Raw genomic sequence first — 25,296 nt, forward strand, 5'->3', positions numbered from 1 at the left:
GCCCCTTGCCACTCCACCGACTCCAGGCGTCCGCCGGTTGTTTTGTTTGCCTTGAAAATTCAACGGGCCCACTATTATCTTCTATCAGCTTATTTTGTCCTCTTGTCATTGGATATCGCCGTTAGTGAAAATATTTGTTTCTGCATTTAGACAAAAACTTTTGGGTGTATTTGGATAGGAGATTAATTTAAAAAATATTTAACTTAACGCTGTAGTACTTTTGATAAAATATATATATATATATATATAAGATAAAAAATAAGTTAAAAATATAAAAATAATTTTAAAATATATTTATAATACATGTCAAATGATATTTCGAAAAGATAATATCCAAAGACAACCCTTGTTTTCGACAAGGTCTTTTATATTCTTAAATATCTATCTTCCTAACACGACTTGTTGACTACGGTGGTCTCTGCAGCTGTGAAAGCTACCGAGATTACTTGAGGTTGTAGACATAGTGTACGTGACTTTGTCTTATTTACATGATGGCGGTATCTTTATCCTATTATCTTGACAAACAATAGTAGATGAGCATAACCATTTCAACTTGGTCCGTTATTTAATTAGAAAAGATATTATTTTCTGTGCCACCAGATACGAACCTTCTTGCGAGTGCTACAGCAGTTACTTCGCAGATTCGGGTGCATGAAAAATTTAGGAAAGTAATAATTCCACTCCTACTTTTGTCTCATTCACCCCCTTCTTATAATTTGTCAATTCAAAGTGATGAAAAGGCCTACATGGACTTTATGGAATTCAAAATTCTGAAAATGATTTTGCAAACTTTTTAATTATTTAAGTGTTAAAAGAATAAGTAGAGAGTGAATAAGTTTTAAATGGATGTAAATGCCTCACTTTCAATATTTAACATCACGGACAAAAAGTAAGAGAATTAGGGCTCAAGATAGAAAAACCTTAATTATCCATTGAATTTTTTTGAGCAATTATACATTGAATTTGGTTTGCACATTGTAAAAACAAAATAAATTCATAAGCTTAACTGATCTGGGTAGTTTAGGCAAGTGAGCTAAGTTGCTAAGAAGACTATGCTTTTTGAGCTGACCTAGGTGCTTGACCAAGCCGACCTAGGTGGTATGGTTCTAACAAGCCAGCCTTGTGATCGCCGAGATACCATAAGGTAGAATATTACCACCACCTAACTTGTTCTAATGAGATGAACTGTGTTTGTTGAAACTATCGTAGGGAGGTTGGATGAACTGACCTCCTATTAGTTCTTGAATATGACCTGCATACAAAATGGTTGTCAAAGAATCAAGGTCTAAGCCTTCGGGTCACTCCTATGATCAAGTCAATTTCTGAGTTATTAATATTTTAGGAAAGGAGAAGTAAAGAAATGAGTAAGTATCAGATGGTCTACCTTTGATGGCCTGTACCTGTATTTATAGGAATGAATAGATCATGAATGAATCTTTTGATGATCACTCCATGAGTTCCTAATAAAGATTACTATCTAACTAGCGTGAATACCCGTGTTATGCACGATACTGACATTATTAAAAAAAATGAAAATAAAATGGTGAATAAAAAAAGGTTAAAAAATTGTACCAACACAATTAAAATGTAATATCTGTCTAACAATAGTTTGAAATATGATAGGATGTGTATATCATTCAAGAATTGCCTTTTTCAGAAAGATAGATCCTGAAAAAAATAATAGAAATTCATATTAGAAAACGAATGATATATGAATAAAAATGAATGTAATTGAATGTTGTTAAAATGAAGTACTTACAAATATTATGCATTCGATTTGATAATCTTGTATGAAGGTGCGAACACTCTTCACACCATCAACTTTTAGTAAGAAATCTAAAATTGGTGATTTAATTAATTTTGTTGAATTTTGTAGAGTGCGTACTACAAATGAAAATGCATGATCTTTGTATGAATTGATTCATTGGTTGAACAACCTATCACCATTTTCCTGAGAATTAAGTATGTACGAAATTCAAAATTAGTGTATTTTTTTACATAGTTTATAAATAGCATTATAAAAAACAAATATATATCAAGAAATTCTACCTTCCTTTGTAATTTTCTGAGATAAAAAGCATCACAACCAAAGACGATCGTGCATGTCTATCTTGTAAATTAAGATGCATATTACCACTGGAATCTCTGATTTGTATGTTAATATTATACCTGTTTGACAAATAAAATGTAATATATAATAAAGAAAAATATGTTGAAATTAAAAGTATGTAAAAGTAATTACCTAATAACAGTGTCGGCCACGTCATTGCAATACAGACCAAAGTGACAAAGAATCAGATAATGACAATCTTTTTGTGATAAGAAACATTAACTTTTTTGGCCTAAAGATACGGAAACTATCATCATGACAATATCAAATACTATACATAGTTATCGAACTCCAACAATCCAAACTAAGTCGCAAACAATCTGAAAATGTTAATTTTCTATCGTAAGAAATTTCTCAAATCAAATTCCATCATTTTTGTATCTAGAGGGAACTTGGTTCCATCAAAAGTCGAATACCAATACTTGTGCCATAGGAAAAAAGATGACACAAAAACAGTGATGGACATCTATTGCTTTGACCATAAAATAAATTTTTATGCTTACCGTTGGGCAATAAGTTGTTGTTGAATCATGAGAAAATAAGTCTAAAATGATGGCCTATTACCTAACATTTCACTTCTATTTAAAGACGAAAGACAATAACAGCAATAATCAATAAAAAAATATTACATTATTGGGAATAACATTTAAAAAAAACAATGGAAATGCAAATGTTTAAAGAATAAATAGTACCGGAATTTCTAATTTGATGCGAACGACATTTTAATCGATGTAGTTGGGATTTTGTCCTTCGAATTTGATGTGAGATTTCTCTTTCGTCAACGCAAAGTTGCTAAAATTTTTCGAACTGCTGTGTGAAATTGTTGCGATGTACGTTTTGTTTTTTAAATAAATGTTTCCTTCTTTGCAATCTTGCGAATTTGAAATTTAGCTGTCGTTGAAATGCTTGTAGGCGGGCATGTTCCATATTGAAATTAGGTTAAGGCTAAGATGGATACCATAAAAAAGTTGAATGAGATAATAAGTTCTTAGGGAAAACGCAAGAAAGTTCTGTTAATTGGAGTGAGTACGCAAGAAAGTTGAATCATGATGCTATGTTTTGGAGGACTTTTAATTGGAGTGGAATTCTTAAATTGGAGGACTCTTAATTGATGTGGAAAAGTGGAAAAAACTAGGAAAAACGTGAGCATGATTATAGGATTTTTAGGAGCGGTTATTGGATTAGTTAAGAGATAAACATTTCTTAAATTGGAGGACTCTTAATTGGAGTGAGAAACGTGGGGAAAATGTGAGCATGATTATAGGATTTGTAGTATACTCAATAACTTGATAATATACTCCAATCACCGATGAGATAAAGTTTGCCTAAATAAGCTTGATAGTGTCCTAATTTCTTGCCCAAAAAAAAGGGCTAAATAGTCCTAATTAGCATTGCAAGTTACGGCAACGTGCCAGTGGCATCTAGTGCTAATTTTTTTGGGTCAAAATCTAGTCCTAATTGGTTATGCTATTTCTTGATCATGTTGTATGTTTCTGAATTCTACTTAGCGTGTAATAATTGATAATAGCTTATTCTATTCTTTCATGGTATTAGACAGGCGAAAACCACACCAAAAGTGTGGTGAATTTACTATAAACTCCTAATATTATCGCCCCTAATTTTTGTATACTTTTTAAAAATTTAAACTTTTGTCAACAATAGGCTAGTCACGCAAATAAAAAAAAAAGAGGGACTGGTCACACATCTTATTCTTTGCCCTAAAGAACTCAATTTAGCAAATTTCTTAGAATAATGGTGAAAAAAGTCATAACAATGGAGGAACATGGGTTTGTTTCTTTTTTTTTTTTGGGGATCTGAAACAGCCTTATTCATTTTTAAAAAATAAATAAATTGGCCATCTTATGTTCATTAAGAAAGGGAAAATTTTTTGGTCCACTGCACATGGATGTCCGGCCATCCTTAAGGGAAAAAAACAATTGTTCCGTTCTTGCGATTTTTTTAAGGTTAAATATAGTAAGCCCCTTAACTTTACATTTAGTTGCACTTTACCCCCTCAACTTTACATTTAGTTGCATATTTGTGAGTTTTTTGAAACGTGATTGTAATTTGCAAAGCTCATTTGTAGAGGTGGTTATAGGATTAGTTTAGTGATAAATATTTCTTAATTAAAAATGTAAAATTGTATTAAAATAGCATGCGAATGAGCATTTGTCTTTAATTAAGAAGTAAAAAGGACTTAAAGTATAAATAACAAACTGTAGACAGTTTATGAAGTAGATAGTGGAAAAGTTTTTAAATTTTAAATTTGACTGGTGATAGGGTTGGTTATAATGCACTACTTTTATGTATTAAAATAAATACAAAAATCTAGAAAAAAGAATGAGAAGTTTGGAAGCCATTGAGAGGCTCTCTCCTAAAAACCCACTTTGTAATGCATATAGATATAGATGATTATCACATGAGTTCCTAATAGAGATAATCCTTTAGTGATTATCTCATTAGTTTGGATGATCATTTAGAAATGTTATCAAGTGATTGGAGATAATTCCCATTGTTCATTCTTTTTTTTTTTTTGTCAAAGGTCAACTTCTATCTATCCGTAGTTCATTCACTTATCCATTAATAACAAGATTAGCCTTATCTATAGACTCAGACATACATATAGTTTGGCTATGTCCAACCAATGTCGTTCGACCATTCAGCCATAATAGCTCAGCTATGATAGTTCGGCCATGATATATGTCATGTATTAATTTTTCTAGCCTCTACAATAGGCCCCCAAATCAGATATTTTCCAATGCGAGATAGATTCGATCTATTACCTATGCATATATTTCTAATTGGTTATAATATCTTGGCAGATAATTTTGACCAAGAGTTCACAAAAGATATTAATTGACAATCTTGTATACATAGATTGCTACAAATGATCTAGAAAGCTTTAACCCCTATGTTATTATAATAACTTAGTTCAAATCTTCTAAATTATAGTGCCAACTTAACTCATCAAAACTTTAGACAATCAATTTTATCGTGGTGATGTTAGCTCATATGTTAGCTCAGTAGTGTGTGAGAGCTCTTCTCATAGAATAGCTCATTACCTTGTGATGAATTCTATAGTTCGTCATCTTTTGACAAATTCTGTACTTTATCATCTTTTGATGACCGCTATAGTTTGGCATGTTTTGATGACCTCTGTAGTTCGATATCTTTTGATGCCCTCTACTCACAACTCAACTCATCATCTTGTAACAAGCTTTTTTTGTAAACCAACTCATCACCTTGTAATGACCTCTTTAGTTCGTCATCTTTTGGTGAACTTTGTGGTTTGTCTCTTTTGATGAGCTCAGCAATTCAGCATCTTTTGATGACCTCCACAGTTTGACATCTTTTGATGAGCTTGGCAATTTGGCATCTTTTGATGACCTCTGTAGTTTGGCATCTTTCGATGCCTTTTGCTCGCAAATAAGCTTATCATGTTGTGATGAACTTTCTTCGTAAACCAACTCGTCACCTTGTGATGATCTTTTAAGTTCGTCATCTTTTGGTGAACTTTGTAGTTCGTCATCTTTTAATGAGCTCAACCATCCGACATTGTATGACAACCTCTATAGTTCGGCATCTTTTGATGAGTTCAATATCTTTTGATGACCTCTGCAGTTTAGCATCTTTTGAGAGCCTCTGCAATTCAGTATCTTCTGATGACCTCTACTTATAGTTCAGCTCATCATCCTATGAGCTTTTCAAGAACCAGATTTTGGTCTAGGAGAACTTTAATTTAGTGACTTTCATCTAGGTGAGGTTGGCTCTTATTCTTTTCCCTAGTCATTGCGTAACTAGAGATTGCTTTCGAGGACCTCAACTCATCGATTTTCATTGAGATAGGTATACACATGTTTTCTTATCTAGTCATCCTATAACTGGATTTTGCTTTTTTGGTATCTCAGTTCATGAGATTTCATCATAATGAGATCAATTTGAATTCTCTTCCCTATTCATTATGTGATTAGAGTTTGTTATTTAAGGAGCTTAACTCTTCGGTTTTGATCAACATGGGGTATTCTCCTTGTTCAGCTTCTCATCATGTGATGGGCTCCTTATCTTGTCATCTGGTAATGAGGTCTTTGGTGATGGCTTCTTGTCTTCTTCTCGTTATCTTATGAGAATATATTACCATTTGATCTTGATAACCATGGTGAAATAGTCCTAAGTTTGGAGGGTGTGGTGGGGCCAATCCACCACGGCCATGTGTTAGTTCAGACTTGGTGATCTGTCAATTAGGTTGGATCAGTTCGGAATGAATGGTAGTCAGCTCGCGCGCCGCCGTCGCCTCCTCGCTAGATGGGCCCGGTGGGCCGCAACTCTCGAACTTCTCGGAACCAGCAAACGGAGCCCTAAGAGGACTCCCTCTCTACTAGGACTATTAATTCTATAAGGAAACTACTACCAAAAACTCTATAAATACAACACAATGGGACAAGACAAGGTACGCTTTTTCTACAGCAACCAATACTGTCGCTCTATTCACGGCTATCACTGACTTGACTGTCGGAGCTATACTGGAGAACTAGCCCCGTCGTTAGTCACTCTTGCAGGTCAATTCGCTCACCCCGTTAGTACCAATTCGCTCCATCTCAGTTCGCTCAATTGAGTGCTACTCAATTCGGATCGCGCTCTCGGCGATAGCATCAATTGCCGCCGTCTGTGGGAATCGTAATTCTTCTATGGCGAAAACATGATAAGGACTAGATCTCAGAAGAACGCTGACAAATTCAAGGGGAACAAGCGGAGTGACCCCCAAAATCCCAGTCAAGATCCAACTCCAGAGGATGAGGGCCCGGAGCTCTGGCAGATCCCGCCCAAACAGCTGGTGCAAACTGTGGCGGACAATATGCCTTCTTTCGAAGCAATCATGAGCTACCTCAAAGGGCAAACCGAAGACCATCAGGACTAGGAGCCCAAGGCACAAAAGACGGGTGGAATTGAACCGTCAGAATCTCGAATGGGAAGCCCCAATCCCTGGCAGAAGCAGGCACGAAAGGAGCTCACGAGTGAACAGATCGAAATTCTGGAGCTCTCTCACAGAAACTCCCAAACAGAACACCCTGACCCTTTCCGGGGGTTCCCGCGGAGGGAGCCCTCTCAAAGAGAGATGAGTACCAGATACAGGACGAACTGGATCTTTTGCTAGATTCGGAGGCGGGCAAATATACCGCCTCCCCCTTTGTGCTAGACATCGAGGACTACCCGCTGCCCGCTAAGTTCAAAATACCGACCATGAAATCCTACCATGCGACCACGGACCCAGAGGATCACCTGTTCGCATTCTTGACACAAATGTGCCTACAAACAGATGTTGATGCAATCAGATGCAAGACCTTTCCGATGTTCCTGGAAGGAAGGGAGCGTCAGTGGTTCCAGGGACTACCTCCTAGGTCAATTCGGTCCTTCAATCAGCTCGCGCGACTGTTTGCAGCTTAGTTCGTTTTGTCACGAGCCTTTTCCAAGATTACTGCTCACCTGATGATGATTCATCAAAAGCCTGAGGAGTCGTTGCGCAAATACATGGTGCGATTCAACAACGAATCCCTCCAGGTTCGGGATCAGGATGATAAGATCATTATGGCCGCCTTCATCAACGGACTGTGCAGACAGAAACTATACACCGAGTTCGTGGAGAAACCTCCCAAGTCAGTTCGGGAGATGCTGGACCGAGCTCACGAGAAAGCTAATGCGGAGGAAGCCAATCGCTTGAAAAGTGCACAGGAAAGGCTGAGGAAATACAGGCGCATAAAGAACGTAGACTCGGGGGACACATGACCTGGTTAGACCCGAAAGAATACCTTCGACCGCCTACCCAGGAGCAAACCCTTTGAGAGAAAGAGGGCCTGGACCTCCCTCACAACTCCTAGGGCTCAGGTCCTCGCGGTGATGGAACAGAAAGGTCTCTCTCAACCCCCCGACAATTGGTGGGCGCTAAGAGCAGATGAGATCAGACTTTGTATTGCGCTTACCATCGCGACGTGGGGTATGACACCGAGGACTGTCATCACCTCAAGAAGGACATTGAAGAACTGATCAAGCGGGGGCACCTAAGGCAGTTTATCTGGAACGGACGAATTGGCCAGAGCCAAGGGGAGTACAAGCGAGAACGCACGAACTACCCATGGCGACCGACCTCGGGGTCCCCGCAACCGAGCTCCCGAACAAGAGGTGCAGAACTTAGCGGGGGTAATCAATACCATCGCGGGAGGACTAGTTGGAGGAGATAGTCATGCAGCTCAGAGGAGCAACCGTTCCCCTCCTAGTTAAAAGAATCCAAGTAGACGGTTAAAAATGTACGAGGAGATCATTTATGGACCTGAGGACGCAGTGCCCTTGACTTCGAATAACCATGAGGCCATCGTGATGGAGGTCATAACATGCAAGTACAAGGTAAAGAAGGTGTACATAGACAATGGGAGCGCCATTGACGTGCTGTACTATAAAACCTTTAAAGAACTGCAACTCGAGGACAAGCAGCTCATCAGAGTTCGAACTCCCTTGATTGGCTTTGCGAGCCCACCGGTAAGACTTGAGGGAATGATAACTCTCATGGTTACGGTGGGGGTGTCGCCAAAATGTCAAACTGTTCCGGTGAACTTCGCAGTGGTGAAGGCGCCATCGTCGTATAATATGATCTTGGGACGGCCTACTCTAAACGCACTCCAAGCTGTCTGCTCAACTCTGCACCTTAGCATGAAATTTCCCATGCTTGCGGGAGTAGCTGAAGTGCTAGGGGATCTATAGGTAGCTCGGACCTGCTACATCGCCACTCTTAAGGGCAAGAAGAAGCTGGTAGTTCAAATAGCCTCCTTAGAGCCTTGGGAGCCAGTGGAGAGGAAGGAGAGACTGGAGACAGATGAAGAGCTGATCGAACTGCCGATCAGCAAAGAACGACCAGATTGCGTAGTTAAGACTGGCTCATGCCTGAGCGAACTGACCAGGAAGGCGCTAGAATCCCTTCTGGCGGAATATGCAGAAATCTTCGCCTGGAGTGCGGAGGACATGCCCGAGATTCCGTCCAAACTAGCAATTCACAAGCTGCACGTGGACCCCAACATTCGGCCTGTGAAGCAGAAGAAGAGGAATTTTGCGTCGGAACGAAATGAGGTCGTCAAGGATAAGGTAGGCAAGCTGTTAGAGGCCAAGATTATGAATGCTGTCTTCTATTCGACCTAGCTAGCCAACCCTGTTCTGGTAAAAAAAGGAAGGATGACAAGGCTTGGAGAATATGCGTGGACTTTATCGATCTAAACAAGCTTGGCCAAAGGATTGCTACCCTCTTCCTCGAATCGACCTACTTGCGGATTCAACAATGGGATATGAGATCTTCTGTTTTTTGGATGCCTTCAAAGGATACCACCAAATAGCCATGGATGAGAAAGATCAGGAGAAGATCTCATTCATCACTGAGTACGATACCTATTGCTATGTCACCATGCCGTTCGGATTAAAATATGCAGGCGCGATATACCAAAGGCTGGTGAACAAGCTGTTCAAAGATCAGATAGGTCGAAATATGGAGGTCTACGTGGACGACATGCTGGTGAAAAGCCGAACTCAGGAGCAGTTCATCGCCGACCTTAGAGAGATCTTCGACGCTCTTCGGAGCTCACGGATACGGTTGAACCCCAAGAAATGCACTTTCGGGGTCAGTTCGGGCAAATTTCTAGGATACATGATATCTAAAGACGGAGTAAGATCTAACCCTAACAAAGTGAAGGCCATCATGAACATGGCTTCTCCCCGAAACATAAAAGAAGTGCAGCGACTAGCTGCTAGGATGGTAGCCTTGAGCAGGTTCCTATTGAAATCAGCAGTTCGGGGCTTTCCCTTTTTCAAGGTCCTAAGAAGAGGTCCCCAGTTCGAGTGAATCTCTGAGTGCCAAAAGCATTCGACGAACTGAAGACCCACATTGCCAAATTGCCAACTTTAACTTCTCCCGGACAAGGCGAAACCCTGTTCATCTACTTAGCTGTGGGAGAGGAGGCAATCAGCACGGTGCTAGTTCAGGAAGAAGGCCAGGTCCAGAAGTCGGTGTACTATATCAGCCGTGCTATGCAGGAGGCAGAGACCAGGTACTTTGTAATTGATCGGTATGTCCTGACGCTAGTTCACGCGGCCTCGAAACTCGGATCGTACTTCCAGGCTCATCTCGTCGTAGTGGTGACAGACCAGCCCTTGAATCAAATCTTGTCTAAACCGAACATGTCAGGAAGGATGGTCAAGTGGGCTATAGAGTTATCCAAATATGACCTCGATTACCAACCTCGGACGCCCATCAAGACCTAGGCACTGGCTGACTTCATAACCAAAGGTGTTTCCTTTGGACAGCAGGAGCCCAAACAGGTCAGAGAAGCTGGCGCAAAGCCGGCCAAGACTGATCAGACCAAAGAAATTGGCACCAAATCGGCCGAGGCCGAACAGGCCAAAGAAGCGGCTAGCACCAGGCCGGAGAGACTGGCGCTGAACTAGCGGAAGCCGAACAGGCCGGAGAGGCCGGCGCAAGGCTGACCAGGCCAAAGAAGCTGGCACCAAGCCGGACAAGGCCGAACAGGCCGAAGAGGCTGCTGTACGAGTTAAGGCCGAGCAGACCGGAGAGGCTGGCATAGAGTCGAGGCCAAAAAGATCGAAAAGGTTGCCAAGCAAGCCATCCCAACCTGGACATTATATATAGACAGAGCTTCAAACAATTTCTCCTAATCAACTCTACAGGGGAAGAACTAGCTTACGCCTTGAGATTCGACTTCAGAGTCTCCAATAATGAGCCCAAATACGAGGATCTGATCGAAGGGATGGAAATGGCCCGAAAACTGGGGCTGAATCAATAAAGGTCTATAGCGACTCGCAGCTGATAGTGAATCAAGTTTTGGGAAATTACGAAGTTAAAGAGAAACCACTGAAGAAGTACGTTGCCAAGGCGCATGAACTGAGCAGTTTGTTCAAGCAGTTCATGCTTGAACAGGTCTCCCGAAATTGGAACAGAAGAGCCGACGCCCTTTCTAAGTTGGCCTTCACTTCATTCGGCACACTGAACAAGGAAGTATTGGTAGAGGTCGTGAAAAGGTGAGCGTATGAATAGTTGGACACCGCGTGATTCAAGTGATGAACTCATGGATGGACCCTATTGTGCGATACTTAGCCAACGGAGAGCTCCCCTCAAACAAAGTGGAGGCTCGAAAAATCCTCCTCAAGTTATAGAGGTATGTCCTCACGGATAGTGCTTTATAGGAAATCATACCTACGTCCGTGGCTAAAATGTGTGACGTCTGAGGAGGAAGGCTACATCCTGCTCGAGCTACATGAAGGCATCTGCGGAAATCATATTGGCCCGCGGGTTCTGGCCAAAAATGGAATGTTGTCCGGATATTACTGGCCTATCATCTTCCGGGACTCGGCCGAACTGGTGGCGAGGTGCAGGTCATGCCAACTACACGTACCAGTTCACCATACCCCGACTCAAAAGCTGGTTCCCCTCCAAAACCCGTGGCCGTTCTTCCAGTGGGAAATAGATCTGCTTGGCCCATTCCTCCAGGCTCCAAGAGGATATGAGTACCTCGTGGTGGCAATAGACTACTTCACTAAATGGGTCGAAGCCAAATCACTCAACACCATTAGTAGCAAGTCGATCTAGAAGTTCCTCTGGAGGAACATAGTCTGTCGGTTTGGCATACTACGAGTCCTGGTCTCGGACAACGGCCGGTAGTTTGCTAACAATTCCTTTCAGGATTGGTGCTCCGAGTTCGGGATCCGGCAACACTTCACTTCCATGGGACACCCTCAAGCTAATGGCCCAGTAGAGAACGTCAATAGGACTATCATGCATGGCTTAAAGGCTCAAATAGAGTCTGCCTGAATTGGGTGGATGAACGAACTGCCTACCATACTTTGGGCTTATCGGATTACACCCCGAACTACCACCCAAGAAACTCCATTTGCTTTAGCTTACGGTGCGGAAGCAGTTATCCCAGCGGAGATCGGTTTGCCATCAAGTAGGGTGCAAAATTTCATGGCCCAAGGTAACGAGGAGGAGATGCGGTTCAACTTGGACTTAATCGAGTAGAAGAGAGAAGAAACAGCTATAACAATGGCTAAGTACAAGAGACAGGTCGCGCGACACTATAACACTAGGGTAAGACACCTGTCCTTCAAATCGGGAGATCTAGTCTTACGAAAAAACTCAGTAAGTCGAGTCATGGATACAAGTAAGCTGGATCCGAACTGGGAAGGTCCCTACGTGGTGAAGGAAGCAATTCGTGTGGGGTACTATAAGTTAACTCATCTCAATAGAGAAAAAGTCCCACGTACACCGCACAATACAAATTTGAGGCTTTTTCACTAGAGTTCATCTACTCTGTTCACACATAACCCATGTTATGTTACGTAAATTCGAATAAGTTAGACTCCAGTTCGCGCAATTTTATCCAATTGAGGTTGGATTGCTTTGCGTAAGTTAGAAGTCAGTTTGTGCGAGTCAATCAACGCATCAATAAGATAAGATTCTGTTTGCGCAAGTGTATTACGACAGTATGACATGAATGAAAATTTTGGCTAAGTGTTGAGCGAAAGAGAGATTTCATTCCTTCCAAAAGAAAATTTATAAAAGGAGCAGAGCTCGTACAAAACGAACTGGTTCTATCCAGTTCGGCACCCCATTCTAATTCCTAGCTCGGCCCCTCTAGTTCTCTCCTTCCTCCTCCTCCTGCTCAGGTTCTGGGGTGGTCACGGCAGCTAGGGATTAGCAACCAGATCGGCCAGCTTGCGCCCACGCGAGTAGCCTTCCACCAGCCGGTCGACAGCTCCAGGGCATTAAGGTTATACTTTAGGAATTCCCCTAGGTCAAACCCTGGCAGATTCAGCTCCTGCACCTCCTTCAGTGCCTGGATGTATCCGTGTTGGAGCACTGGAGTGTTCAAGATGGCCAGGTCACCCATGTAGTCTTCCGACCTCAGAAATTCCCGAACACCCTCCTGATGCCCTTCCTCCTTAGCAGCCGCGACTTGATTTGCCAGTTCGATGCCCTTCTACTGCTCGTCCTTCCGCTGCGAGGTCAGGGCAGCATTCTTCTTCAGTTCCAGCTCGAAGTTCATGTGAACCTGCGCGAGCTGCTTTCTCAGGGCCTCTGCCTCCACTATGGTGGCTTCATGTTGACTTGACAGCTTTTGATTAGCTGCCTTCGTCTCACTCAGCAGGAGGAGCAGGCTCTCATATCGCCTTGCTAGCTCGGGGTCTACCACGTTTATCTAGCAATTCAGTTTCAAGAATACAGTTCAGTTAAAGAAAAAATAATGAGGAACAGCTTTGATGAAGGCCGGAAAGGAACATGTGAACTAACCTGAGCTGCCCCTGCATAGTAGTAGTCCAGGAGGTCGGAGGGATTCGCCGTTTTGACAAAGTTATAGTCGCGGGGCAAAATGGTACCATACAGGAGCTCCTGAGCTACCTTTGGGTATTGAGCTTGATCATTTATGGATAGCTTCCACTGTGGGCAAAAATGCATGGGGTGTGGATGTGTGATCAGCTTGGTCTGCGGGTCAAATGGAGTTGTACTTTTATATTGCCACATGTGAGGAAGGGCCTCAGTTGGGGCCTGCTCTTCAGGGGTGTTGACACCATAATGCTCGCGCTGAGAGGGATCAGGCGTCGCCCCTTTCCGACCAGGGGACGTGGTCATCTCAGTCCTGGCTTTCTTCACCATAGACTTCTTCCTTTTTTTCTTTCCTGGCTCTACCGCCGGAGATGATTGAGCTTGTTGAATATATCTAGATACGTGTGATATATTATACATCAATTATAGGGATTAGATAGCCTGATTATTAGCCTGATCATCCTAGTTCAATTATAGGAAGTAGATAGCTAATTATTCTAGCTTGATTTTAGGATCTAGATTATTTCAATCTTGTATATATATGTCAGTTGTACTACTCACACAAAATGTGAAGGAATGTCACCCCAAAACATCTTCCTCTCTTGCTTCTTCTCTTTCATGGTATTAGAGCTAGTGAGAAAAAGAAATTCGTTTTCTAATCACCCCACCCGGTGATTTTCTTTAACCCAATATCATTATGTCTACATCCGATATATCTATAACATCCACATCTAAATCCACAACTCCTCTCATGGCCAATCCATCTATTAGTGGTTCTACTATTATTACTATCGAAAAACTAAAAGGCAGTAACTACTCTACTTGGGCTGCTGAAGTTGAGCTATGGTTTATGGGACAAGGATATAAAGATCATCTTACTACTAAACCTAATGATACTATGACTGATCCATCCAAGTGGGAGCGAATTGATGCTCAATTGTGTAGCATGCTTTGGCAGACCATTGATTCTTCACTAAAGCAAATTTTCCGTCCACGTAAGACTTGCTTTAGTGTTTGGGAGTAGGCCAAAGCATTATGCACTAATGATATATCTTGTGTTTATGCTGTTTGTTCTGATTTGATGAGTCTCATTGCACCTCGAAAACTTGATATACCTATGAGTTCTTACTTAGGCAGAATTCAAGGGGTCCTTTCCGATTTCAATGAGTTGCTATCCCCTACTGCAACTCAGCAGGACCAACTCTCTCAGCGAGGTACATTTTTTATGCTTTTGGCTCTCTTTGGATTACCTGCAGAATATTCTACCATTCATGATCAGATTCTTGCTAACCCCACAATTCCTACTTTGTCTCAAGCTTTTTCACGACTGTTACAGCTCCCGAATGAATCAAAATCATCTTCGGAGACTATCGTTGTTGATTCATCAGCTTTGGCATCTCAATCCAGCCAAAGAGGAGGTCGTGGACGTGGCCGTGGTCGAGGTGGTTATAATGGTAACAAAAATTGACCCTAATGTGACTATTGTAAAAAGGTTGGCCACACAAAAGATCAGTGTTGGCTCTTGCATGGATGTCCTCCCCAACAAGTGGCGAATATTGTTCAATCCGAAGCTTGCGCAAGTTCAGAACCAACTCTCAAGCCCGAGTATAAAGATTTTGTGAAATGGTTTACAGCCAAACAGTCTTCCATACCTACTACCTCAGTTGTACACACTAGTAATGTTAGCGCATGTGTCTCTCAATCTCCATCTCTTGACCCATGGGTTTTAGATTCTGCTGCCACATATCATATTTCTGGTAATCCACAACTTTTCTCTTCACTCCATAGTTCTACTTCTCTACCTAACATTACTCTTGCTGATGGCTCACAAACCCAAGCTAAAGGGATTGGCAAGGCTAACCCTCTACCTTCTGTGCCTCTCGATTCTGTTCTTTTTATACCCAATTGTCCTTTTAGTTTAGTATCTATTCGTCGTTTGTGTCGTTCTCTTAACTGCTTAGTTACATTTGATGAGGAATCTGTAATTTACAGGATCGAGGTACGGGGCGGACGATTGGCACAGGGCATGAGTCTCAGGGACTTTACCATTTGTCTTTACCAACACTAGTATCTTGTTCTGCCGTAGATGATCCTCTGCTAATCCATAGTCGTTTGGGTCATCCAAGCTTAAATATGTTTCGAAAGATGGTGCCATCTATTACTATGTCTTCTTTAGAGTGTGCATCATGCCAACTTGGAAAACACACTCGTAGTCATTTTCCGAAAAGGGCTAATAGTAGAGCTGAATCTCTATTTTCTTTGGTCCATACTGATATTTGGGGACCGAGTCATGTTATTTCTACTTTAGATTTTCAGTATTTTGTCACTTTCATTGATGATTATTCTCGTTGTACTTGGGTGTTTCTTATGAAAAATAGATCTGAAGTGTTTTCTATTTTTCAAAGTTTTGTCTCTGAAATTCAAACACAATTTGGTGTTTCCATAAAAATCTTACATAGTGATAATGCACATGAGTATTTCTCCACCTTTTTCAAGTCCTTTATGGAGTCTAAAGGGATCTGTGAGGACTCGTAAATTTCTTGTATTTTTCTCAAAAATACCCTTTTATTTGAAAATTATTATTTATCAAAGCCCACTACCCAGTTATTTCACAATAAGTGTAAGTAAACCTAGAAAATAGGGTTTTACACTTCGGTTTCAAGTTTGGAGCAAAATTAGGGTTTTCGCGATTTTTCGCCGGATGAATTTTCGGTACAGAGTAAGGATTAAATTTGAGGATTAAAAGTGACTTTTAAGTGAGAAATAATATGTGATTGGTAGCAATGATATAAGGTTAGTGAATGGGAAGTAAAAACCCTAGTACGTGCGATTTAAGGAAAAACGGTGCGAACCGACGTGTACCGCGCACTACCGATTGAACGCACCACTGGACCACCACTTTCTTACCACATGAGCTCATTGATATTTGAGCAAAATATCTCCTTATTTCCAGCTAGTTTTGACCGAAATTTGTGGCCAAAAATGCAAGGGAGAGAGAGAAAAATTTACATGGCTTTGGTGGTGCCAAGTGTCACCACCTCATGGCTCCTTGATTAATTTTTTTTTCTTGCCTTTTTATCCTTCATTCCAGCTATCTTTCCTTCATTTCTTTCTGGTCTGGTCGAGCTTGAGAGAGAGGGAAAGAGAGAGCAAGAATAAACACCATCCTTCTTCTTGATTTTGAGCTACAAAGTGAGAAAACAACGAAAGTAAACCGATTAAAGTTGCCTTTGAGTGTTGGTTTAGTGAAGTGTTGGTGAATTTTTGAAGGGGAAAGCTAGGGTTGCTCTTGGAAGACACTAAGCAAGGTAAGGATGATGATTTCCCCAATTTTTACTCCTAATCTTGTTCAAATTAGTTTAGCAACTCAAATTTGTGGTGAATAACGGTTGTTAGCATGTCTTGGGTGTTGTTTTCCTTGTGGTATTATGAACTAGGGTTTGCTGAATTGCTGCCCAACTTCGTGTATGGTTAATATATGTTGTAATTAAGGTTATATAAGGTTGTTTGGTGGTGATTAGAACCAGAAATTTGAGAAAATTCTACTAGAAACCGAAAATTCCAGATTTCTGGAAAATTGTTCTTCCTTTCTGTCCGGTTTTGTAGCTGTATGTTAGAGGCTGAATTGGCCTTAGGTCAAAGAATAAACGTTGTATAGAATGGTATTTTATAGGTGCCTACAAAATTTTAGCTCAATCGGAGCAACGTAGGACTTGAAAAGTCCAAAATACCCTTACTGTTTTAAGTATTTCCCAAGCAGTCCGTGTGATCAGTTAAGTCTAGTTTATCATGTTTTTCGACTAGGATCCATTCTGATTTAGCTTTTTGCCAAAACATGAAAGTTGTATTATTCGGAATTAGCTTTCAAATGCCTCTAAGAACACCTGATTCGGACTTGTGTACTCTGAGATATGTCCATTACAGTGTTCTGCGTTTAAACAGCCGACGAATTGGTTTCTGGTTTAGTAATTTGAGAATTTGACTAAGTTACATTAGGAACTGGACTAAGTAACCTTCATAAATGTTGTAGCTCTGTGTCTTAGCTTCGAAACGGCATAGGTTTCGTCTCAATCCGATAAGCGTAGCTTCGGATATGTTATTTCCGCATTCGTACGTCAAATCTGTCTTGCGCTAAGTTGAATTTCTGCACTTGTGATTGTTGTAATTCTTATTCTTATGATATTGTGAGCCTATGGAACGGCTCTTGACTTGAATTGCTTATGTGTGATGTTGGGTTGTGGTTGAGGAAAAATAATGAAGCCAAAATGGCTGGAAAATTAGGTAAACACAAAGGGCGTGCTGCCCAAATTTTCGCTCGAGGGCTAGGTTTCTATTTGAACTTGTATACTTTTGTTAGGCCAATACCATGACCGGTTTTCCATTTTAAAACATGATTTTTCATCCTGGGGTTCAAACAACCCTCTTCTTACTTGAAAGTCATCTTTACTGGTTTTACTCTTAATTAGTCGGGTTTCTTTGTTTCCCTTAAATGTTTTGCTCGATAAACTATAATAATGTTCTCTTGTTCAACCTTAGGTTTCATTGGTGATTAAGGGTAATATCCGGAAGGATATTTTGCACGATATTTTGCATTTCTAGGTGAGTGTTCCTTATTTGATTCTATGGCTTGTTGTTATCATTTGCTAATGTGTTAAGTGCTTTTAATGATTTTCAAAACGAGCTTTCTAGGCAAGTGTGTACTTTATCGCACTCGACCTAAATAACTGTGCAATTTTCAAGGATTTAATGATTGAAATGTTACTTGCGCATGAATGTAAGCCTTTTGGGCTGAACTGGCCATTGCCCCTTGTTACCGGTCGTCTCGAGCCAGAAGCGGACTCGGTCGGGCGATTAGGGACTTGGGTGAACGTTTGGTATACTCGAGTATTACCCTGTAGGTTGGTGGAGACTGGCCAACGGCCAGGACGGGGGTGAATGAATGAATGAATGAACGAACGAACGAACGAGGGTTTATTGATAAACGAAAAATGCATTTTCAAATGATTGGAGGAATAAGGGGAAATGTCAGGAGAACGAATGAACGAATGAACGAATTGCTCCTTGTGAGCCGTATCCTTTTAATGAATGTTGCTATTGCTTTCCATTGTAAATGTTTCTTGAAGTATTGATACTCCATGTTTAATGTATTGAATTTATTGTTTGATTGTTTGATTATCTGTTTGGAACCTCACTGAGCTTTTACCTCACCCCTTTAGTTTTGTTTTCCTTAACAGGGGACAGCGAGCAGGATGAGAGCATAGACTAGCCTAGTCTAGGTCTTTTGTTTCTTTTGTAATCGTTCTCGCCCTAGTGCTTGGCACTGGCTAGTTGTATGGTGAAGTGAGAACCTTTGTACATTTGATGGTTGTACTTCCTTTTGAGATAGCAATGTATATAAGTTCCCCTTTAAGTTTGGATTGCTGCCCTATTTATTCTTGTGATTTGTTCTGGATTTGATTAAAGAACGACTGAGTCCCGGCGAGAGCTGGGCAGGCGGCCCGCCGAACCCTCAGGTACGCCTTAGGGGGAGGTGGGGCCGTCACAAGTGGTATCAGAGCTTAGGCTTCAGATCTCTGTAGTGTATCCTAGATTAAAGATTAGGATACCGGACTGTGGGATTTGATTGGACTTGAAAGTTAAGCAATTGAGGGATAAAATTTATAGTTGCTTCGCGTGGTTTCTACGTGGAGTGACCCTGGACTAAGTAGTGAATAAGTATGAGGGACTAAGTGAAGCTACGAATTGCGAATGTTATAGGCCTTAAATCTTTCTAATGGTATCTGAGGACCATAGATAGGTATGTCAGGTAGGAATTCCGATTGTAGATAGTTTACTCTTGGGACTGCAGCTCGAGATGTGAATTATCTTATTTCGGATTCTCGTGCCTGAGTACTCTAGAGTTGCGGTGCTGCTAAGTACTTGAGACTTGCATTTTGGGAACATGAACGGGCTTTGTTTGGCTAGAATAAGTATAAGAGATCAACGGACATCGAGTTGGATAGAAAGTGACGTGAGAGATCGGACGGGGTTATTCTAGTTGGGTGTGGGACGATATATTCCTTTTCTTTTGATTCGCCCGTATATTGTCACTACATGCCGTCAGTTGTGTACTTGTGTATTGAATATCCGCTTGACTTGAGACGTATTTGTGTATTTGATTATTTGTTTCCTTGATATGTTTATGTGGTGTGTTATGTGGGTATATGTTTATTTGGGTATTTGGTGCCCTCAATTTTAGTTACTTTAGTCACCTTATCGTGTTTATTTACTAAATTACCTTTTGGGGGAAAAGAAAAGAGAGGGAAACATATATATGGACGGGAGACGTAGCCGTGGACGTGGACATGGCCGAGGGAATGAACGAGCTCAAGAGCCAAGAGAGGAAAGAGAAACAACATCTGCACAAGAGCAAGGAACGAGGGTTGAAGCCGAAGACCAAATGGCAACGGTAATGCAACAAATGACAGATATCTTGGCAAGACTGGTGGATCAACAAGGCCAAATGGCCGTGAATCAACCCCGGAACCCTGAAATCGGAGAAGATAAGGCTCTTGAGAGGTTTCAGAAGTTTACTCCTCCGAAATTTCTTGGAGGATCTGATCCGGATATAGCCGAACAATGGTTAGAGGCCATGATTAATATTTTCACCGTCTTGAACTACACCGAGCAAAGACAAGTAAACTTTGCAGTGTTCCAATTTGAAGGATCGGCCCAAGCATGGTGGAACGTTATTAAAGCAAAATGGGAAAGAGAACAGACCGTATGGACATGGACGAATTTCATAAGGGAATTTAACGGGAAATACCTCCCTCCTTTAGTTCAAGAGAGGAGAGAGGAAGAGTTTATTGGACTACGCCAGGGAATGCTAAGTGTGGCCGAATATGAAACGAAATTTACGAAACTATCCAAGTTTGCTTTTGAATTGGTGGCTACAGAGCGGCGAAGAGTAAGACGGTTTATACAGGGATTAAATTTGGAACTCCAAGAAGCATTAGCGGCAGTACAAGTGAATACGTTTATGGAGGCCCTTGAGAAAGCTCAAAGAATCGAGACTGCAAAGGCACAGATAAAAGCTTCCCAGACCCAGAAAAGGAGTGCATCGAGTAGTGTAGCGGAGGAATTAAGTGAAGCGAGAGTCCCTTCCAAAGTGCAAAAAGTGAACTTTTTGTCCCACCCACCATGGACATTAGGGGCGATAGGTGAAGGATCTACAAAAGAAAGCCAAATCAGATTTGGGAAAAGTTTTCAAAAAAGCCAAAAGATGGCTTCTCACGTGGTCTGTGGGTACTGTGGAAAGGCAAATCATGTCGAAAGCGATTGTTGGAGAAAGGGGCGGAAATGTTTAATCTGCGGAAGTGGCGATCATCAAGTTAGCAACTGTCCGAGGAGACAGTCACGTGAAAGCAATACTCTGCAACTGGATGGAGCTAAATCACAAGTGAATGAAGGAGGGAAATGAACTAGCGGACCGGCAAAGGTTTATGCTTTAGACAACCGACAAGTTCCAGATTCGTCTGAGGCAACTGAAGGTAAAATTTCGAGGACGAAATTTTTTTAAGGGGGAGAGAATGTGAGGACTCGTAAATTTCTTGTATTTTTCTCAAAAATACCCTTTTATTTCAAAATTATTATTTATCAAAGCCCACTACCCAGTTATTTCACAATAAGTGTAAGTAAACCTAGAAAATAGGGTTTTACACTTCGGTTTCAAGTTTGGAGCAAAATTAGGGTTTTCGCGATTTTTCGCCGGATGAATTTTCGGTACAGAGTAAGGATTAAATTTGAGGATTAAAAGTGACTTTTAAGTGAGAAATAATATGTGATTGGTAGCAATGATATAAGGTTAGTGAATGGGAAGTAAAAACCCTAGTACGTGCGATTTAAGGAAAAACGGTGCGAACCGACGTGTACCGCGCACTACCGATTGAACGCACCACTGGACCACCACTTTCTTACCACATGAGCTCATTGATATTTGAGCAAAATATCTCCTTATTTCCAGCTAGTTTTGACCAAAATTTGTGGCCAAAAATGCAAGGGAGAGAGAGAAAAATTTACATGGCTTTGGTGGTGCCAAGTGTCACCACCTCATGGCTCCTTGATTAATTTTTTTTTTCTTGCCTTTTTATCCTTCATTCCAGCTATCTTTCCTTCATTTCTTTCTGGTCTGGTCGAGCTTGAGAGAGAGGGAAAGAGAGAGCAAGAAAAAATACCATCCTTCTTCTTGATTTTGAGCTACAAAGTGAGAAAACAACGAAAGTAAACCAATTAAAGTTGCCTTTGAGTGTTGGTTTAGTGAAGTGTTGGTGAATTTTTGAAGGGGAAAGCTAGGGTTGCTCTTGGAAGACACTAAGCAAGGTAAGGATGATGATTTCCCCAATTTTTACTCCTAATCTTGTTCAAATTAGCATAGCAACTCAAATTTGTGGTGAATAACGGTTGTTAGCATGTCTTGGGTGTTGTTTTCCTTGTGGTATTATGAACTAGGGTTTGCTGAATTGCTGCCCAACTTCGTGTATGGTTAATATATGTTGTAATTAAGGTTATATAAGGTTGTTTGGTGGTGATTAGAACCAGAAATTTGAGAAAATTCCACTAGAAACCGAAAATTCCAGATTTCTGGAAAATTGTTCTTCCTTTCTGTCCGGTTTTGTAGCTGCATGTTAGAGGCTGAATTGGCCTTAGGTCAAAGAATGAACATTGTAGAGAATAGTATTTTATAGGTGCCTACAAAATTTCAGCTCAATCGAAGCAACGTAGGACGTGAAAATTCCAAAATACCCTTACTATTTTAAGTATTTCCCAAGCAGTCCGTGTGATCAGTTAAGTCCAGTTTATCACTTTTCGACTAGGATCCATTCTGATTTAGCTTTTTGCCAAAACATTAAAGTTGTATTATTCGGAATTAGCTTTCAAATGCCTCTAAGAACACCTGATTCGGACTTGTGTACTCTGAGATATGTCCATTACAGTGTTCTGCGTTTAAATAGCCGACGAATTGGTTTCTGGTTTAGTAATTTGAGAATTTGACTAAGTTACATTAGGAACTGGACTAAGTGACCTTCATGAATGTTGTAGCTCTGTGTCTTAGCTTCGAAACGGCATAGGTTTCGTCTCAATCCGATAAGCGTAGCTTCGGATATGTTATTTCCGCATTCGTACGTCAAATCTGTCTTGTGCTAAGTTGAATTTCTGCACTTGTGATTGTTGTAATTCTTATTCTTATGATATTGTGAGCCTATGGAACGGCTCTTGACTTGAATTGCTTATGTGTGATGTTGGGTTGTGGTTGAGGAAAAATAATGAAGCCAAAATGGTTGGAAAATTAGGTAAACACAAAGGGCGTGCTGCCCAAATTTTCGCTCGAGGGCTAGGTTTCTATTTGAACTTGTATACTTTTGTTAGGCCAATACCATGACCGGTTTTCCATTTTAAAACTTGAATTTTCATCCTGGGGTTCAAACAACCCTCTTCTTACTTGAAAGTCATCTTTACTGGTTTTACTCTTAATTAGTCGGGTTTCTTTGTTTCCCTTAAATGTTTTGCTCGATAAACTATAATAATGTTCTCTTGTTCAACCTTAGGTTTCATTGGTGATTAAGGGTAATATCCGGAAGGATATTTAGCACGATATTTTGCATTTCTAGGTGAGTGTTCCTTATTTGATTCTATGGCTTGTTGTTATCATTTGCTAATGTGTTAAGTGCTTTTAATGATTTCCAAAATGAGCTTTCTAGGCGAGTGTGTACTTTATCGCACTCGACCTAAATAACTGTGCAATTTTCAAGGATTTAATGATTGAAATGTTACTTGCGCATGAATGTAAGCCTTTTGGGCTGAACTGGCCATTGCCCCTTGTTACCGGTCGTCTCGAGCCAGAAGCGGACTCGGTCGGGCGATTAGGGACTTGGGTGAACGTTTGGTATACTCGAGTATTACCCTGTAGGTTGGTGGAGACTGGCCAACGGCCAGGACGGGGGTGAATGAATGAATGAACGAACGAACGAGGGTTTATTGATAAACGAAAAATGCATTTTCAAATGATTGGAGGAATAAGGGGAAATGTCAGGATAACGAATGAACGAATGAACGAATTGCTCCTTGTGAGCCGTATCCTTTTAATGAATGTTACTATTGCTTTCCATTGTAAATGTTTCTTGAATTATTGATACTACATGTTTAATGTATTGAATTTATTGTTTGATTGTTTGATTATCTGTTTGGAACCTCACTAAGCTTTTAGCTCACCCCTTTAGTTTTGTTTTCCTTAACAGGGGACGGCGAGCAGGATGAGAGCATAGACTAGCCTAGTCTAGGTCTTTTGTTTCTTTTGTAATGGTTCTCGCCCTAGTGCTTGGCACTGGCTAGTTGTATGGTGAAGTGAGAACCTTTGTACATTTGATGGTTGTACTTCCTTTTGAGATAGCAATGTATATAAGTTCCCCTTTAAGTTTGGATTGCTGCCCTATTTATTCTTGTCATTTGTTCTGGATTTGATTAAAGAACGACTGAGTCCCGGCGAGAGCTGGGCAGGCGGCCCGCCGAACCCTCTGGTACGCCTTAGGGGGAGGTGGGGCCGTCACAGGATCATTCATCAATCATCATGTTCTCACACCTCACAACAAAACGGGATTGTTGAAAGGAAAAATAGACATTTGGTTGAAATAGCACGTACTTTACTTCTTCATGCAAATGTTCCGTTACGTTTTTGGGGGGATGCCATTCTCACTGCATGTTATTTGATTAATCGCATGCCATCATCTTTCCTTGAGGATCAAGTTCCTTACTCTCTTGTATATCCTAATGCTCCACTATTTTCTATTTCCCCTCGTACATTTGGCTGTACATGTTTTGTACATGATTTCACTCCTGGAAAAGATAAGCTATCTTCACGTGCTGTCAAATGTGTATTTTTGGAGTACTCTCGAACACAAAAACGGTACAAATGTTTTTCTCATGATCTTAGACGATACATCATCTCTGCAGATGTTACGTTCTTTGAGTCTACTCCTTTCTTTCAGCTTAACAAGCCTGAGCATTCTACAATCACAGAGGATATTCCTGTTTCTACTTATTTTGTTCCTCTTACTTATGACACTGACATTAGTCAGCCTCCTTAAGAGTCCTTACCTTCACCCACATTACCACCATTACTCACTTACCAGAGATGCAATGTAAGGAATTGTCCTACTACAGTTCCAGATAATGGTGTTGGAGAATCTGCTGATGTCCCTGATGCCTCACAAACTATTCCAAGTTCGTCACCTACCACGATCTCCTCTCCAGCCAATCCACCCATTGCTGTCCGCAAAGGTATTCGTTCCACTCACAATCAATGTCCCAACTATACTTGTCTCAATTATTAGTGCGTGTCTTCATCCTATTATGCCTTTTTGTCGTCCATGTCTGTTCCTAAAACTATAAGTGAGGCTACGTCCCACTCTGGGTGGCGTCAGGCGATGATAGAGGAAATGGCTGCTCTTCACTCCAATTCCACTTGAGAGCTAGTCCCACTCCCACCTAGTAAATCAACTGTTGGTTGTCGTTGGATTTATACTGTTAAAGTTGGTCCGGATGGTCAAATTGATCGTCTTAAAGCTCGTCTAGTAGCTAAGGGTTATACTCAAATTTTTTGTCTAGATTATACTGACACCTTTTCTCCAGTGGCCAAGATGTCTTCTGTTCGTCTCATCTTATCTCTTTCTGTTGTTCATCATTGGCCTTTTCACCAATTAGACATCAAGAATGCATTCCTTCATGGTGCATTGCAGGAGAAAGTTTATATGGATCAACCACCTGGTTTTGTTATTCAGGG

General features: G+C 41.0%; 1 protein-coding gene across 1 annotated transcript; it reads left to right on the plus strand.

Annotated features, from left to right (window-relative positions):
• The first annotated feature begins 8,407 nt into the window (after positions 1-8,407).
• LOC140013414 (uncharacterized) lies at positions 8,408-9,292 on the plus strand. Its single transcript, XM_072062688.1, has 2 exons — positions 8,408-8,785; positions 8,861-9,292. The coding sequence occupies exons 1-2, from the start codon at positions 8,408-8,410 to the stop codon at positions 9,290-9,292; spliced, it is 810 nt and encodes a 269-aa protein (XP_071918789.1).
• Positions 9,293-25,296: the final 16,004 nt, after the last annotated feature.

This window comes from Coffea arabica, chromosome 8c (assembly GCF_036785885.1).
Source record: "Coffea arabica cultivar ET-39 chromosome 8c, Coffea Arabica ET-39 HiFi, whole genome shotgun sequence".
Classification (NCBI taxonomy): domain Eukaryota; kingdom Viridiplantae; phylum Streptophyta; class Magnoliopsida; order Gentianales; family Rubiaceae; genus Coffea; species Coffea arabica.